This window comes from Gracilinanus agilis, chromosome 1 (assembly GCF_016433145.1).
Source record: "Gracilinanus agilis isolate LMUSP501 chromosome 1, AgileGrace, whole genome shotgun sequence".
NCBI classification, from domain to species: domain Eukaryota; kingdom Metazoa; phylum Chordata; class Mammalia; order Didelphimorphia; family Didelphidae; genus Gracilinanus; species Gracilinanus agilis.
Genome location: NC_058130.1, coordinates 222,156,067 through 222,171,353, shown reverse-complemented (window position 1 = coordinate 222,171,353; position 15,287 = coordinate 222,156,067). Strand labels below are relative to the sequence as shown.

The following is a 15,287-nucleotide window of genomic DNA, read 5'->3' as shown; positions in this document are numbered from 1 at the left end:
AGGTTTTCATTTTTTGTGAACTTAACTCAGTTCTATCCTCAATATACATTTGAAAAAAAATTAGGCTATTATCTGAGAAACTTGCTGTAAAATTTTTTTTCCAAATTACTTCATTGTACATGGTGCCTTTTTAGCAAAATATAGTTTTCCTGATTATCCCTTTTAATTAGGTCTGTTTTTGCTTAATATCTTTGTCTTTTTTCAGTTTTTTTAGTTTAGCTGAAGCATTCTGCTCCAGTTCTTTATTTTTAACTCTGTGCTGACTTTATGTTTCACATGTCTCTTGTAAACAATATATTGTTGGATTTCAGTTTCTAATCCATTCTGCTATCTGTTTCTGTTTTATTGGTGAGCTCATCCCATTCACATTCACAATTATAAATACTACATTTCCTCCTCCATGTCTTTTTCTTCTATTTTCTCTTTCTTTTTAATTCTATCCATCCTCAAAAATCCATTTTTCTTTAACCACTACATCCCTTAAGCTTGTCCTCTCTTTTAAAATCATCCCCCACCTTTTCTCTTATCCCCTTCCCTTTCTTTCTATTTGCCTACTTGGGTAGGTTACATTTCTATATACTACTGAGTGTGTGTGTATTTCTCCTTTTTTGAATTAATTCCAATGATGGTGAGGTTCAAAAAATACCTGTCTCCCACCCCCTGCCATTTTCCCCTCTATTGTAGTTCTTCCTTGTGTCTTTTATGTAAGAAAAATTTCCTCATTCAATCTGTCTCTTCCACCTTCTCCTAGAGCATCCCTCTTTCTCATCCTTTCATTTCTTAGGGGGTTTTTTTTGAGATCATTTCAATATAATTGACTCATATCCATGCACTCTGTGTAACTCCTTTTAAGCACTCTAAAAATAATAAAATTCTCAGGAGTTACATGTATCATGAAATTACATGTATAAAGGAATTTGAATAGTTTAACTTTCCAAAAGTCCCTCATGATTATTCTTTCATGTTTATCTTTTTATGTTTCTCTTGAATCTTGTGTTGGAATGTCAAATTTTCTCTCCAGCTCTGATCTTCTCATAAGGAATGCTTGAAAGTCCTCTAGTTCATTAAGTACATATTCTCATCTCTCCACCTCACTCTCCCACCCCAACTAAAGGATTATATTCATCTTTTCTGGGTAGGTTATTTTTTATTGTAATCCTAGCTCCTTTGCCTTCTGGAATATCATATTCCAAACCTATAGTTCCTTTAATGTGGTAGCAGCTAAATTTTATGTGATCCTGATTAGGACTTCATAATATTTAAATTGTTTCTTTCTGACTACTTAAAGTATTTTTTCTTTGACCTGGAAGCTCTGGAGTTAGGCTATAATAATCCTGGGAGTTTTTGATTTGGAATCTCTTTGAGGAGGGGATTGATTGGTGGTTTCTTTCAATTCCTATTTTATCCTATGGATCTAAGATAGTGGGGCAGTTTTCTTTGATAATTTATTTATTTGATAATGGCTTTGGGGTAGTCTAATAATTCTTTAGTTATCTCTCCTTTGTCTATTTTCCAGGTCAGTTGTTTTTCCAATGAGATATTTTGCATTTTCTTCTCTTTTTCCATTCTTTTAAAGTTGTTTTATTGTTTCTTGATGTCTCATGAAGTCATTGGCTTCTACCTGCCTGATTCTAATTTTTAATATTTTATTTTCTTCATAGAACTTTTGTACCTCTTTTTTCCATTTGATCAGTTTTATTTTTTGAAGAATTATTTTCTTCAGTACATTTTTGTACTTCCTTTTCCAGTTGGCCTATTCTGCTCTGTAGAGAATTCTTTTCTTCAATGAATTTTTGTGCCTCTTTTACTAAGCTGTTAATTCTCATTTCATAATTTTCTTGCATTCCTTTCATTTCTTTCCCCAAGGATTCTTCTACCACTATCATCTCTTTAACTCTTCCAGGAATTCTTGTTGGGTTTGGGTATTATTAGCATTTTTCTTTAAGGCCTTTTTTGGTAGCTGTTTTCACATTGTTATCTTCTTCTCAGTTTATGTTTTGGTCTTCCCTGCCACTAGTAGCTCTTTATAGTAAAATTCTTTTTTCTAATTTATTCATTTTTCTAACCTATTTCTTGACTTTGAATTTTATGCTAAAGTTGGACTCTGCTCATTAAGGAGGGGAGGTACTATCCCAAGCTTTAGGTCCTTCTGGGCTGTTTTCAGAGCTAGTCCTGGGGCAGGGGTCTGCAAGTTTCTGGTAGTATCCAAAGTAGTGTGATGTAGGTTATCAGGAAAAACTTGGAAAGTTGTATGGTGGAAATAAGTTTATGCACAGTGTAGGAAACAATGTGGTATAGTGGAAAGAACATTGGACTTGGGAGTCATGAGACCCCTATCAAATGAGGAATGGTTGAACAAGTAAGTTATAGTATGTGAACACAATAGGATACTATTGTGCTTGCTGTAAGAGATGATGGAGGGAGTGGTTTAAAGGAAACCTTGGAAGATTTGCATGAACTGATGCAATGTAAAATGAGCAAAACCAGGAGGAAAAATTATACAATGACAACAATATGGTAAAGGCAAAAAATAGAAAGACTTCAGAACTCTGATCAGCACAATGACCAACCATAATTCCAGAGAAATCATGATGAAATATGCTATTCATCTCCAGACAGAGGGGTGCAAAGTGCAGATGTTTGAGTGATTCTACATGTTTGTAAATAGGGATTGTTTGTTTGGTGGGGGGTAGAGTTAGGAAGGAGAGAAATGAAGACCTGAAAATAAAATAAAATTGAATTTTAAAAATTTTTTTTAAATTTTAAAAAGATAAGACTCACAGAGCCCTCCCAGAAATACTGATAGCTCAGGATATTAATAATATTCAAGGGGTGACAGGAATTATAAGATGTAAAAGTAATATTTGACAATAATTCTTTAAAGGTTTATTTTGCTTTGAACTTTCCAAATTATTTTCATATTCATGATCTTTGGTTCTCATAATCTCTGGAAGGTGGGCAGGACATTTGTCTCTATCATCCTTTTCTAGACAAAGAGACTGAGATTCATAAAAATGCACACAGCTAGTTAGTGGTAAGGCTGGGACAAGAACTTGGGTTTTCTGTCTCCTAAACTGAGGTTATATCTACTCTACCAAACTGCTTCATAGAGCTTTGCATGCAAGTGTAATGAGAAGAAGTACAAATAAATAATGGGCTGTGATTTTAAAAAAGGGCTTACACCTAGTATCAAATATTCCAAATCTCACTTCTACAATCACTGTCTTATACTGCCACCGGATCCCATGAATGACAGGTATTCTCTGGGATGCCTTAATCTCATAATACCACCTAGCATTTACCTTGAGGTTATCAGGAAGTTCTGCCCGACCGGCATACCCAGGATTCATGGTAATGAAGACAGCACAGGTTGGATTCAGAGAGAGCTCAGTGCCTTCAAATATGAAAGTCTTCATATTTCGGATGATGGCCTGTTGAATGCTGAGGATCTGCTGGGCCACCACGGAGAGCACCTCTACCTGGGTGAGAAGAATGACTACTTGCTACAGGGGCCAGAATCTCTTACTCAATCTACCAAAGTCTGTTCCAGGAAAGAGCATTTGGATAACTAAGGGAAAACTTTAATCACTTAAAATATATTTTTCATTGAGAACTGGATCTCAAGGTTAGTAAGGAAAGCCAAAATTAAGCTGTCAAATTCTCAGTGAAAAACTAGAAGCATGACTTGGGTATCTGTAGGATTTCAGTTATAACAGATCATGAAAGTATTACAGATATATTCAAAAGCTGACTCTAATGAGCAAAGTGTTCATGGAGCACACTTATGGATATATTCTAATATTCCACATAATTGATTTCTGAATCCTTGAGTTGAATTGGGGCTCAAATTTTGCAGAACTCAAACCTCTCCCCATATCTGCAGTCTGGAAGGCTGACATGCAATTTCTATAGCTTCTTTGTAATGGCTAAGGCACACACTCAGCATTTGAATGAGATGATGCCAGGGCTCTGGAGGAAATAGGACCTCCAAATGAGCTTCTGGTCTTGGCTCTGGCCATGTAGCCATTGGGGTGGTATCCTTTCTTTTGTCTTGTTGTTGATTGCCAATATGATATTAATGTTTCTATCACACCACTTGTTTGATTGACAATCCCACATCTCCCATTCCTTGAAACCTCAATAAAATTCAGTTCACCTGTCTGACTCTCTCACTCTGACCATCTGAGGAGGAGCTGACAGGCTGGAAGTGATGCTGAAGAATTCTATGTCCTTGTGTCTGTTTTCTCTACCCATGTCCTTTCTCCCTTAATCTTTAACCCTTCCACCCATATTCCCTCAGTCCCTAGCTTCCTTTTCAGATGCTCAACCCACTCAAGAAGATCCTGTAGCAGCAGGCTGCTACACTATTGGTAGAAAATAAGAGAATGTATGAGTGAATGATAGAACAATGGGATTTAAAACTGGAACATTTAACTAATCAAGACCTAGGGAGAAGCAATTTGCTCGGGTATATTTATAGATATATGTGCCTACATTTGTCTGTGTTTGCATCTCTATTTGTACATTGTATATGCATGTGTCTGTGTGTGTGAATGCATTTATTAGATGAGGAAAAGAGAAAATTTGATGAGACTTTAACATGGTTTCCTCAATGGTAGTTTTGTTTTGAAATTAAATCTAACCAATAATATTTACTGGATACTTACAATGTTCTGGGTGCTATGAAGAATAAATTAAAAATATAAGGCACTTGAGAAGTTTGTTCTGTAGTAATAGAATTCAGATGCTCCAATTTCCCTTTCCCTTTTTTTTCCTGCACTCCCACATCTTGGCACCAGAGTTACCTCAATCCTGTTGAATTCATCAAAGCAGGCCCATGCTCCAGCTTGGGCCAATCCCTTGAAGAACTTTCCCATAGCTTTGTAATCCAGACCATCGGAACAATTGAAGACCACACACTATAGAGAGGGGAGGGGAAAGGGGATATAAATTTTGCCAGTTTTGCCTCTCCATTCTTCCCCAAGAAGGCTAGAATATCTTACTGGAAGGCTCATAGAATCTAGAATGGACATGTCAGAGGTCAACTATGCCAATGAAGACCCAGAAGGAGGTCAAATCATTTGCCCAAAGTCACATAGATCGTAAGTGTCAGAGAATTTGAACCCAGAGTTTTGGCTCGTGCAACAATGCTCTTTCTCTTATAACATGATGCTTCCTAGTTCAACCTTCTACCCTGTGTATGATTTCCAACCCCTCCCCAACTTAAAATCCTATTATTATCTTGAATCTCGTGGTCTCTCTTCTACTCAGTGCTCCTCAAAAGGAAGGAACTAACATTAAGGTCAGGGCAATATTTTCATTACCTGCTTAGCCAAGGCCTTGGCCAGATCCTTTGTAGTTTCTGTTTTGCCTGTCCCAGCAGGACCCTCTGGGGCACCCCCAAGATTCAGTTTCAAAGCCCCCATTAAAGTCCTAAAGAGATGAGAACAAGACCTTCGGGTCATTCATTGAGTCCTAAAGTTTACAGGTCAGGGAGAGTTTCCAGTAAAGTTGCTGTGCATTAAATAGGTCCTTCTTCAAACTATATTATGGTTTTCTCTAGGGAATATTATAGAAGAGGGACTAGATCAAATAGTAGGGGGCCCATATGTATGGATTTGGACACAATGTTCTTCCAATGACTAAAAGTGCCCAGGAGGTGGGACAAAAAAAGTAGACACTGGCTGTGAGGACAGTTGCTGAGCTGAGTTATTCTCCTTTGACACTAAAGGGTACCTAACTATATAATCACTTGTATAATGAAAATAATGATGATGATAGCAGCTAGCTCTTAGATAGCCTTTAAGGCTCACAAAGTGTTGCATATGTTAACTCATTTGATCTTCACGACAACTCTGTGAAGCAGATGCTATTATCACCTCCATTTTACAAATAAGGAAACTGAGACTGAAAGAGGCTAACTTGCCCAGTCACATAGCCAGTGAGTGTCTGAGGTAGCATTTGAATGTGGGTCTTCCTGACTCTAAGTCTGCATTCTATCCACTGTACCACCCAGCCATAAGTGTTACAGGCCAAACACTTGCATTTTGATCCAACTAAAACTTGAACAGGAATCTCCTCTAAAACATCCCTACTAAATGCTTTGGCTAACAGACCCCCTAGTACTACGGAATGCATTACCTAATTATTCAGCTAATTCTGTATTTGGAAAACTTTGATTGTTTAGAAGTTTTTCTTTTTATCAAGCTGAAATCTCTCCCTTCGCAATATCCACCCATTGCCTGGTTCTGCCTCCTGGGCCCAAATAGAGCAAGTCAATTTACTCTTCCACAAAAGAGCTCCTTTCCCATTCAGTACTTGAGCTTTCAAGCCCCCCCCCCCCCACACACACACCAATTTTAATCTTGTCCAAGTTGATAACTTACATTCAGTGTAACTGATTATTGTAGGATGTGTATTTTTTAACCCTTACCTTCTGGTCTTAGAATCAATACTAAGTATCAGTTCCAAGGCAGAAGAGGAGTAAGGGTCAGGCAATTCGGGTCAAGTGACTTGGCCAGGGTCACATAGCTAAAAAGTGTCTGAGGCCAGATTTCAACCCAGAACCTCCTGTTTTCAGGCTTGACTCTATCCCCTGAGCTACTCAGCTGCCCCTGTTTAGTTTGGTTTTGAATCCCTTCACCATCTTGGCTGACTGAATAACATCCATCTCCCTTATAAAATGTGATACCCAAAGCTCAATGTCAGATTCTCCCACATGCCACTGGGCCCCTATCAAATTCTTACCCTATTCAAATTCTTTTGTAGAAGAGTCATTTACAGCAACAATGTTCAGCAGAGTAAGAGGCAGCAAGTAGGAAATATTTGGTCTCATTTTGAAAGATAAAACCATGCCATCCATAGAGATTAACCAAGTTTACCTGTAGCATCGGTCAGTGAGGGGTGTAATCACCAGCCGTAGGGAGTTCCCCAGGTATTCATAGCCATAAAGAGCTTCTGTAGTAATCATTCTCACAACTACATTCCCATTTTCCCAATTATAGCGAAGCTGGGAGATCCACTGGAAGTCATTCAGATCTGAGACTTTGTCATGGGCTAATTTGGCAACCACATCACGAGCTGTCCAGACATATAGATACATATGAATAGTGCACTTTCTCTCTCTCTCTCTCTCTCTCTCTCTCTCTCTCTCTCTCTCCTCTCTCTTTCTCTCTTCTCTCTCTCTCTCTTCTCTCTCTCTCTCTTCTCTCTCTCTCTGTCTCTTCTCTCCCCCCCTCTCTCCTTCTTCTCTCCCCCTCTCTTCCTCTCTCTCTCCCTCTCCCCTTTTGCCTCTTTCCCCCCTTCCCCCTCTCTCCCTCTCCCCCCCTCTCAAAACTCAAAATACCATCCACCTATAGATTACAGACACCATAGACAGGAAGGAAACCCCAAAGGTCAAATAGGTCATCCCTGCCCTCAAGTAGTTTTTAATTAGAATATACCTAATGAATTAACTTGTCTGTTAATGAATGATGGAAATCCTTCACCTTTCACCAAATTTAAGCCATTGCAGAGAGCGCAGTTTTCCTCAGCTACTATATTTTGCTCCTTTCGAGGTTCCGCAGTAGAGAGTAAGCCTTTCTGCAGGATTTATTATTATATCTGGATCTCTAAGCATATGTATGACAGTACTAAATGCATGTAGGGTGGTAAGCAAGGTTATATTGGTCCCTCACTCTACTGACTCATTGCCCAGATGAGTTTCTTGAGTAGTTTAATGGATCTCTAATTCTTCTTATCATTTTGTTAGCTCCAAATCCTCAGCCAGAGACGGCATTTTTGGTCACCCTCCTCAGTGTATATCTTCTCTGGGGATGAGCCATCTCAGTCACTTCTTCACAGTTATCTTTCCAAAAAGGATACGGAGACTAACAAAGGGAGATGGCTAACATCGTTTATAAAGATAAATATTTTAAAACAAGGAAATCCCCCTGAGTTTACCTCCAAGTTACTCTTTATATGTTTTGTTTGTACATAGCTGTTTGCATGTTGTCCCATAGATTATGAGCTACTTGAGGAAAGACTCTATTTTTTTATCTTATTGTATCCTCAGTGCTTGGCACAAGATGGGTGCTCAATAAATGCTTCTTGACTTGACTTGAAAAGTAAAGTGACTTCCCCTGTGTCCAGAGGAAAAGCCTTCATGATTCCATAAAGATACTCAAGGGAAAAGAGAATATATATAAATTGTTACCTTGGATCTGTTGTATGTGTATATGGGGATAAGAGGGGTGGGTCTAGCAACATAGCTTCTGTCCCAACACGCCTAAGCAGCCTCAATTCTAAAGATAGGTTACTTTCTCTTCTCTTCTTCTTCTTCTTTTTTTTAAAACCCTTTCCTTTAGAATCAATACTGTGTATTGATTGGTTCCAAGGCAGAAAGAGTGGTAAGGGTAGGCAATGAGGGTTAAGTGACTTGCCCAGGGTCACATAGCTGGGAAGTGTCTGAGATCAGATTTCAACCCAGGACCTCTTGTCTGCCCCCCTAGCCTCATCTAGCTGCCCTAGGTTACTTTCTTTATGGTGGTTATCTTTTTCTATACTTTCATTCTCAAAGCTCCAAGTTACTTTTTACAGGTTCTCTTTCTCCAGCTTCTTGTCTTCTTCTGCCCATCCCCAATTTAAGTAATCTCTAGGACTCAGTGAAATGGTTTTTTTAAAAGTTCACCCTGAGGCATTGTTCTATCATTCTTCCTAATTACTGCTTCCTTTCTGATTCATTCAAGGGACTAATTTGTACCTCTCATAAAGAGATCTAATGGGCTGGCTGCATTTTAAAGTGAATAAAACAGGTTGATCCCAACCCCTTTTGAGAAGCTTCTAGTTCTCATGCTTTCAAGGTCCACTCCCTTAGTCCATACTAAGGGAGATTTTACAGTTCCCATTAGGGAATCAGGCCATAGAGACTTTGTAAATAGAATTCCTTGTCACACTCTCAACATCTTTCCATTCCCAACCTTCCTTTTTTTCTCCCCAGAAAATCATAAAACCTCATAAAAGTCTTTCCTCACAACCCCATGATATTGGAACAATCTAGGAGGCTCTCAGTCATTGAGTTGATTTGATGTCATTCATCATAAAATAGATTCTTGGGCACAGAGTTCGTTATTATTTTTGAATTTTGGAGCCTTAAAAAAATTCGGCTGAAAGCTGCACTTCTCACATGCAGGAGGCTTCTGAATTCCATTTACTCTTTCCTCTCACAGATGGTGGTGATGGTTTCTTGGGGCAGGAAAGAGTCACATGACCTTTGGTCATTAATCTTCTCCAGAAAGCTCATAAAGTGGGTAGAGAATGTTAGGAGCTGAGCCAAAAATTCAAATTCTTAGGCTTATGAGCAAGATTTTGCAAAAGAACTCTTCCCTTGAGCCTTTGCTATATACCTTGGGTCAGGACAAGTTCTGAAGTTGACTTCTAGACAGCATCTTCTTCTCTGTCTATGATCATCATCAAGGTTGTCACCAAAGAGGTACAGGAAGACTAACCACACTGGATTGCCCAACTCATCCTTTCTTCCCCTTAACCATTGACATAAAAGGAGACTTATAGGAATAGCCTGGGAGGGGAAAAGAATCACTAAAGGATAAAGTATGATCTGCAGGAAGAGTGTGTGTAAGAGGGAAGAGAATAGGTGTTGCCTCAGTATCAGAGATGATTGAGTGTGGTGGGGGGACAGTAAACTCTTAACTTCTATAAGGTTAGAATTGGGGGGGCAGCTGGGTAGCTCAGTGGATTGAGAGCCAGGCCTAGAGACAGGAGGTCCTAGGTTCAAATCTGGCCTCAGACACTTCCCAGCTGTGTGACCCTGGGCAAGTCACTTGACCCCCATTGCCTACCCTTACCACTCTTCTGCCTTAGAGCCAATGCATAGTATTGACTCCAAGACAGAAGGTAAGGGTTTCAAAAAAAAAGAATTAGAACCAATTCTGTAAGGTTAGAATCAATACTGTATATTGGTTCCAAGGCAGAAGAATGGTAAGGGCAATGGTAAGTTAAGTGACTTGCTCAGGGTCACACAACTAGGAAGTGCCTGAGGCCGGATTTGAATCTAGGGACAACCCCCCTCTCCAAACTCTAGGCCTGACTCTCAATTCACTGAGCTATCTACCTGCCCTCTGTCCACATACGTTAATGATCCAGCGATAATTCTCTTTTTACTGAGAGTCTACACTTTTGAATGGCTAACCCCATTACCAGAACACTCTTCACCTTCTGGTTTCTCTGATTTTCTTTAAGACTTAGATCAAATCTCATCTCTGCAATTGGTCTTTCCCAGTCCTCATTCCCAACCCACCTTGAGTTGTTCCTACTAAAAAAAAGGACTCAGGACAACTCACTCGTATGGGCATTTTGGCTTTTTTCCCCCCAGGTTCTAGTCATCCCATGGACAGGACCTCTTGAACATGGGGGGGGGGGGAAGACATAAGCACAAAACAAGGCAAAACAAATACACAAGGATAAAGACTGTTCTCATTTCATCTGGGAAATGTCTTATTCCTCTCTGAAAGAGAACCTCAGCCTGTTGGTCTTCTTTTGGCTTACGGGGGCTCAGGTTTTTGGACTTCAACAACCTGTCCCAGTTGAACTTTGGGGGATGCACAATTACTCATCAGGCTAGGAGAGAACACCAAACTTACCATGGACATCAATGACTGTGAGGGCACCCAGTGTCAGCCGAGCTCCACCACTTAATTTACCCCGAACCAGCTCAACAATATCTGCAATCTGCATGTTGCTTTTTTCCAGAAAATCCTATGAGGGACACATGTAGGAAGAGCTATTCATTCTCTTGTATTTTCCTGAGTTCTTTCTCAGGGACTCATGAAATACTTGCCCCCCCCAAAAAAAAAACCAGACTATGAAATAAGTGGGGCAGGAAAATTACTTGTGACTGATTTTTTAGAAGGGCAAAATGATCATGGGAGGGCTGGGTAAACACGAAAAATGTTCTCAGGTGCATGGAGAGGGGGAGAGGAATCTCTTTGCCCTGGGTCCCTCTGGCTTTCTAACAACAAACTCTGGTGGGCAACTGCAGGTGTGCCCAAACATGCCCTTTTTGGCATGTGTGCCGTAGGTTTTCCATCATGGATCTAGGTTCAAGCCTTGTGCAGGCTGCATCTTCATTGAAATAATCCCTACCCACTAAGTCAGCCAGATCAAAAGTGTGTTAACCTGGTAGAAGAGTAGAAGAGAGACTGCTCTAGAGCCTATTCATAAGAACAACTTCCCTGCTGCTTTAGTCAGCTGGACAAATGAGTGTGGGACCATAGATTCATACAGGGCTGAAGAGAATATTGGGAAGGGGCAATAAAATTAATTAAGTAAACCCTACATTTCCTTCCCATTAATCTATGAAGTGCATTCCTGACTATCAATGGATTTGACTGCAGAAATTAGTGTTAGGAAAAATGAAGATTTTTTAGGGGATAGGTAAGATGGGAGAAGAAGAACATCAGTCCAAGTTTTTCAGAACTGCCTGGGAAGTAGAAAAAGTTGTCAGAAAATCCCATAGATCTATGGGAATTTTTCTTATGTTGGCCTCCAGAGACCAAGGTGTACATCAGAAGGGCAGATAATGATTTGTGCTGGGCTCACCGGTAAGGTATCATTGGTGATAGCCTCAGCCACTTCCTGTGTCCAGTAGATAGATGAGACACAGATTACAACTTGCCCAGGCCATTCCAGAACCCACTGCTTTCGAGGAACCTATAAAAAAAATCAAAGATCACATATATTTACAGCTGTAGGGAAGATCTTAACCCTTTCATTTTACGAATGAGGAAAACAAGGCTAAAAGAGTTGAATTGTTTTGCCCAGGGTCACACAAATTGGAAGTGTCAATCAGAGGATTTGAACTCAGGTCTTTCTGACTTGGTCTAGCTCTCTATCCATTTGCTGCTTCTTCTTAAAGCCCTCCTCCAAAAAACAAATAACAACAACAGCAAAAAGTTAAAAAACCAAACATGACAAAATTTCACAGCAAGTGGAAATGTTTTAATTATATGTGTTATGAAGGTCAGTAGGACTTCTATCTTATAAAGAAGATAATTAATCTTTTCTTCTTTCACACAACACAAACCACAGTGACTTTATTTCTAGGGAAAATAGAAGGTCTCTAAAAGGGTGTAACCTCTTTGAAGAATGTGCAGAAGAGGCTTTTTTTTTAATAAAACAAACTTTTCTTCTACTTACACTATTGTAGGAGGCCCAAAATTGCACCATTAGAGATTAATTTATTTGGATTACATACATTGTGCACTCTCTAGTCTCCTTTTACACAAAGTATCTCCTAATATATTACACGTCATCAATTCTTCAGGACTGGTGGATTTTCTCAGATATTTAACTGATGGCAGGAGAACACCCCTTATTAATATTAACACTCTATTTTGTTCTAGGGCAATATAAAAATAAGAATAAGGAACCAAAATAGAATTTGTTTTCATTTTAACTCCTACCTGGAACTTAGATGACTTAATGATTGTTATTGAAAGAGGTCCTGTCAGTTTTGCTTCCTTAATACTTATATTGGTAAAGATTTTTATCAGTTTCATTAGTTCTCCCTCCTATAAAAGTTATATACTAGTGTTCATGGGAAAGGCAAACAAGGCACAGAAAATCAGATGGCCTGTCTAATGTCACATGGCAAAACAGAAGAAAATAGAATTAATCCCAAATCCCTTCTCTGCATCTTTCCAACTCTCAATGAAGTGAGATGGAAAGACATTGTGATTGGAGTTAGAGAAAGTGGGCTCAAATTCTGGCTCTGACTCTTACCATCTTGACCTTGGGTCAATCACTTAACTTCTTAATTGGACCTCCCTTTCCTAGACTATAAAATGAGAGGGCTGGACTAGATGGCCTTTGAATTTCCTTCCATGTCAAATCTATGGATCCTCCCAAAAACTGAATTCCACCAAGCTTGATGCAGACCCTGGATTGGACTCTACCTCAGCATAGGCTTCAATCCCTTTTTTAAGCACATGTCGGATGCTGGCGAGCATCATCTGTTCCACCTGAAGAAGCCATTTTTCTACCATGCCCTGTGGGGGAAGAAACACAAACAGAAATGGGCAGTGAGAACAGGCCACTGGAAAATCAGCAGAGACACCAAGAAAGACTTCCACAACAAACCCAACTTCAGAACATTGCTCTTCCCCCTTCCTCAAAAGTGAAGTTGCCTGTTATTGGCTCTGTTTTCATTTTTGAAGCCCTTGTAGTCTTCCCTTCTTAAGCTCATAATTTTAAAGTGAAAGAATAAGACTTATCCAGCCACATGTATTCATGTCTAGGGGCTCCCAGGTGGGCTTGGAGTCAGGAAGATTCATCTTCCTGAGTTCAAATCTGACCTGAGACACACTTACTAACTGTGTGACCCTAAACAAGTCACTTAAACTTTTTTTTTTCTCAGTTCTCTCATTGGTAAAATGATCTGGAAAAGACAATGGCAAACCACTCCAGGATTTTTGCCAAGAAAAACCCAAATGGAGTCACAAAGGGTTGGACTGAAATGAGTGAACAACAACAAAAGATCAATTTCTCCTTGTTAACTCTAGAGTCTATGAGACCTAAAATTCAGAGTTGCTTCCTTCCCTGTTCACCTAAGACTAGAGGCAACCAGGTAGTGGAGGGAATATAGTAATGGACTCAGGAAGACCTGAGGTTGGAACCTGCCTTGGATTTTTTTGGTTTCATGACCCCTAGGAAAATTCATTTAGTGTCTCTCACCCTCAGTTTCCTCATCTGTAAAATGGAAACTAATAAATATTGAAACAACCTCATAGGATTGTTGTGATCAAAACGAGGTACTAGTTGTTATTATTACTAGTCCAGTATGTATATATGGAAAATAAATAGCAGGGAAAAAATTTGCCCTGTGATAGTATAGATCTGAAAGGAAGCAACTCATTTCATTGGGTTGTCTCGCTGAGCTAAACCAGTAGGTTATACCTCTAACTAGTGGGAAGCAAAATCTGTACTGTCTTGATTCCAAGGGGCTGGTTGTACTGAATAGAATTTTACTACTTCTCTACTATCCTTTGTAACCATGTGGTATACGAGCTGCAATTATTTTCATGGTGACATAACAATCCTTTAATAATGTATTTAATAATAATAATAAAATAAAAATAATTAAATAATTCTAATTTAATTAAAATAAAAAATCCTTTGACTGCTGGATAAGTCAGGGGATAAGATAAGGGAGATAGAGATAAAAAGATCAGAGTTTTAATTCTTCCTCAGACAACTACTTACTAGCTGTGTGACCCTGGATAAGTCACTTAACTCTCTCTCAAAGCCTCAGTTTCCTCATTTGTAAAATAGGAAAATAATAGCATCTGTCTCCTGGAGTTCTTGCGAAGATTAAATGATGTGACAGATATAAAGTACATTGCAAACCTTAAAGCATTATATAAATGCTCTTATTATTAGCAGAAGTATTTATCATCAGTACCATAAAACATGAAGATGAACCATCCCATGACATTTATTTCCTATTGCTCTGGGGTATACAATTAAACCAATCCAATATTTTTTTTGGCTCTCCTAGAAAATACATGTGAGCCATTTCGTCCTGAAAGCTGCAACTTCTTTCTTTCCTTTGATGCCATTTGCCACAAGAACATTAAAACTGTTATAATTCATTTCTCTTCTACCAAGAAATCCACTTGTTAGTCATTGGACAAGGGTCAATTAATTAAATTAATTTGACAAATCATCAAATTAAAGTTTGTTGATATTCATATTGTTGTGATTCTTAATATTTTCTGGTCCATTCCCTAATACTCTACCACCATCACTGCTAAAATGGGAGGGGGCCACATGAAACTGAGGCCCAGTTTTTATTTTTCCTCCTTTTGTGGGTTGTCATGGTCAAAATAACTGATCATCTAGGTTCAAATCCGGTCTCAGACTCTTCCCAGCTGTGTGACCCTGGGCAAGTCACTTGACCCCCATTGCCCACCCTTACCACTCTTCCACATAGGAGCCAATACACAGAAGTTAAGGGTTTAAAAATATATAAAAAAAATAAAAATAAAAATAATATCTGATCATCAGGTGTAGCCAGCCTGCCCCTTCATAGTTGGATAACTTAAATGCTCAGGTAACAGACATGGTCTATTTTGGGGGACACACTCAAAGCCTTTTCCAATATGGTAGGACCTTTCAGAGTTTTCACTCTACTGGCATAATCTTTGAGAATCTCTATGCCATGATGAGACTTTAGGAGCAAGACTTTTGGAGGTGAGAAATATGAGGAAAAATATGTGGGGAAGCATAATTCA

General features: G+C 39.1%; 1 protein-coding gene across 1 annotated transcript in view; it reads right to left on the bottom strand.

Moving 5' to 3' along the window:
- Positions 1-15,287, bottom strand: part of DNAH3 (dynein axonemal heavy chain 3) — a 218,215-nt gene that overhangs the window by 87,145 nt on the left and 115,783 nt on the right. The window contains exons 26-32 of the mRNA XM_044657457.1: positions 12,951-13,043; positions 11,596-11,706; positions 10,638-10,752; positions 6,882-7,080; positions 5,325-5,433; positions 4,806-4,919; positions 3,303-3,479 (exon numbers count right to left, since the gene is read on the bottom strand). Coding sequence (XP_044513392.1) covers positions 3,303-3,479; positions 4,806-4,919; positions 5,325-5,433; positions 6,882-7,080; positions 10,638-10,752; positions 11,596-11,706; positions 12,951-13,043 — 918 coding nt within the window. The remainder of the gene's footprint in view (positions 1-3,302; positions 3,480-4,805; positions 4,920-5,324; positions 5,434-6,881; positions 7,081-10,637; positions 10,753-11,595; positions 11,707-12,950; positions 13,044-15,287) is intronic.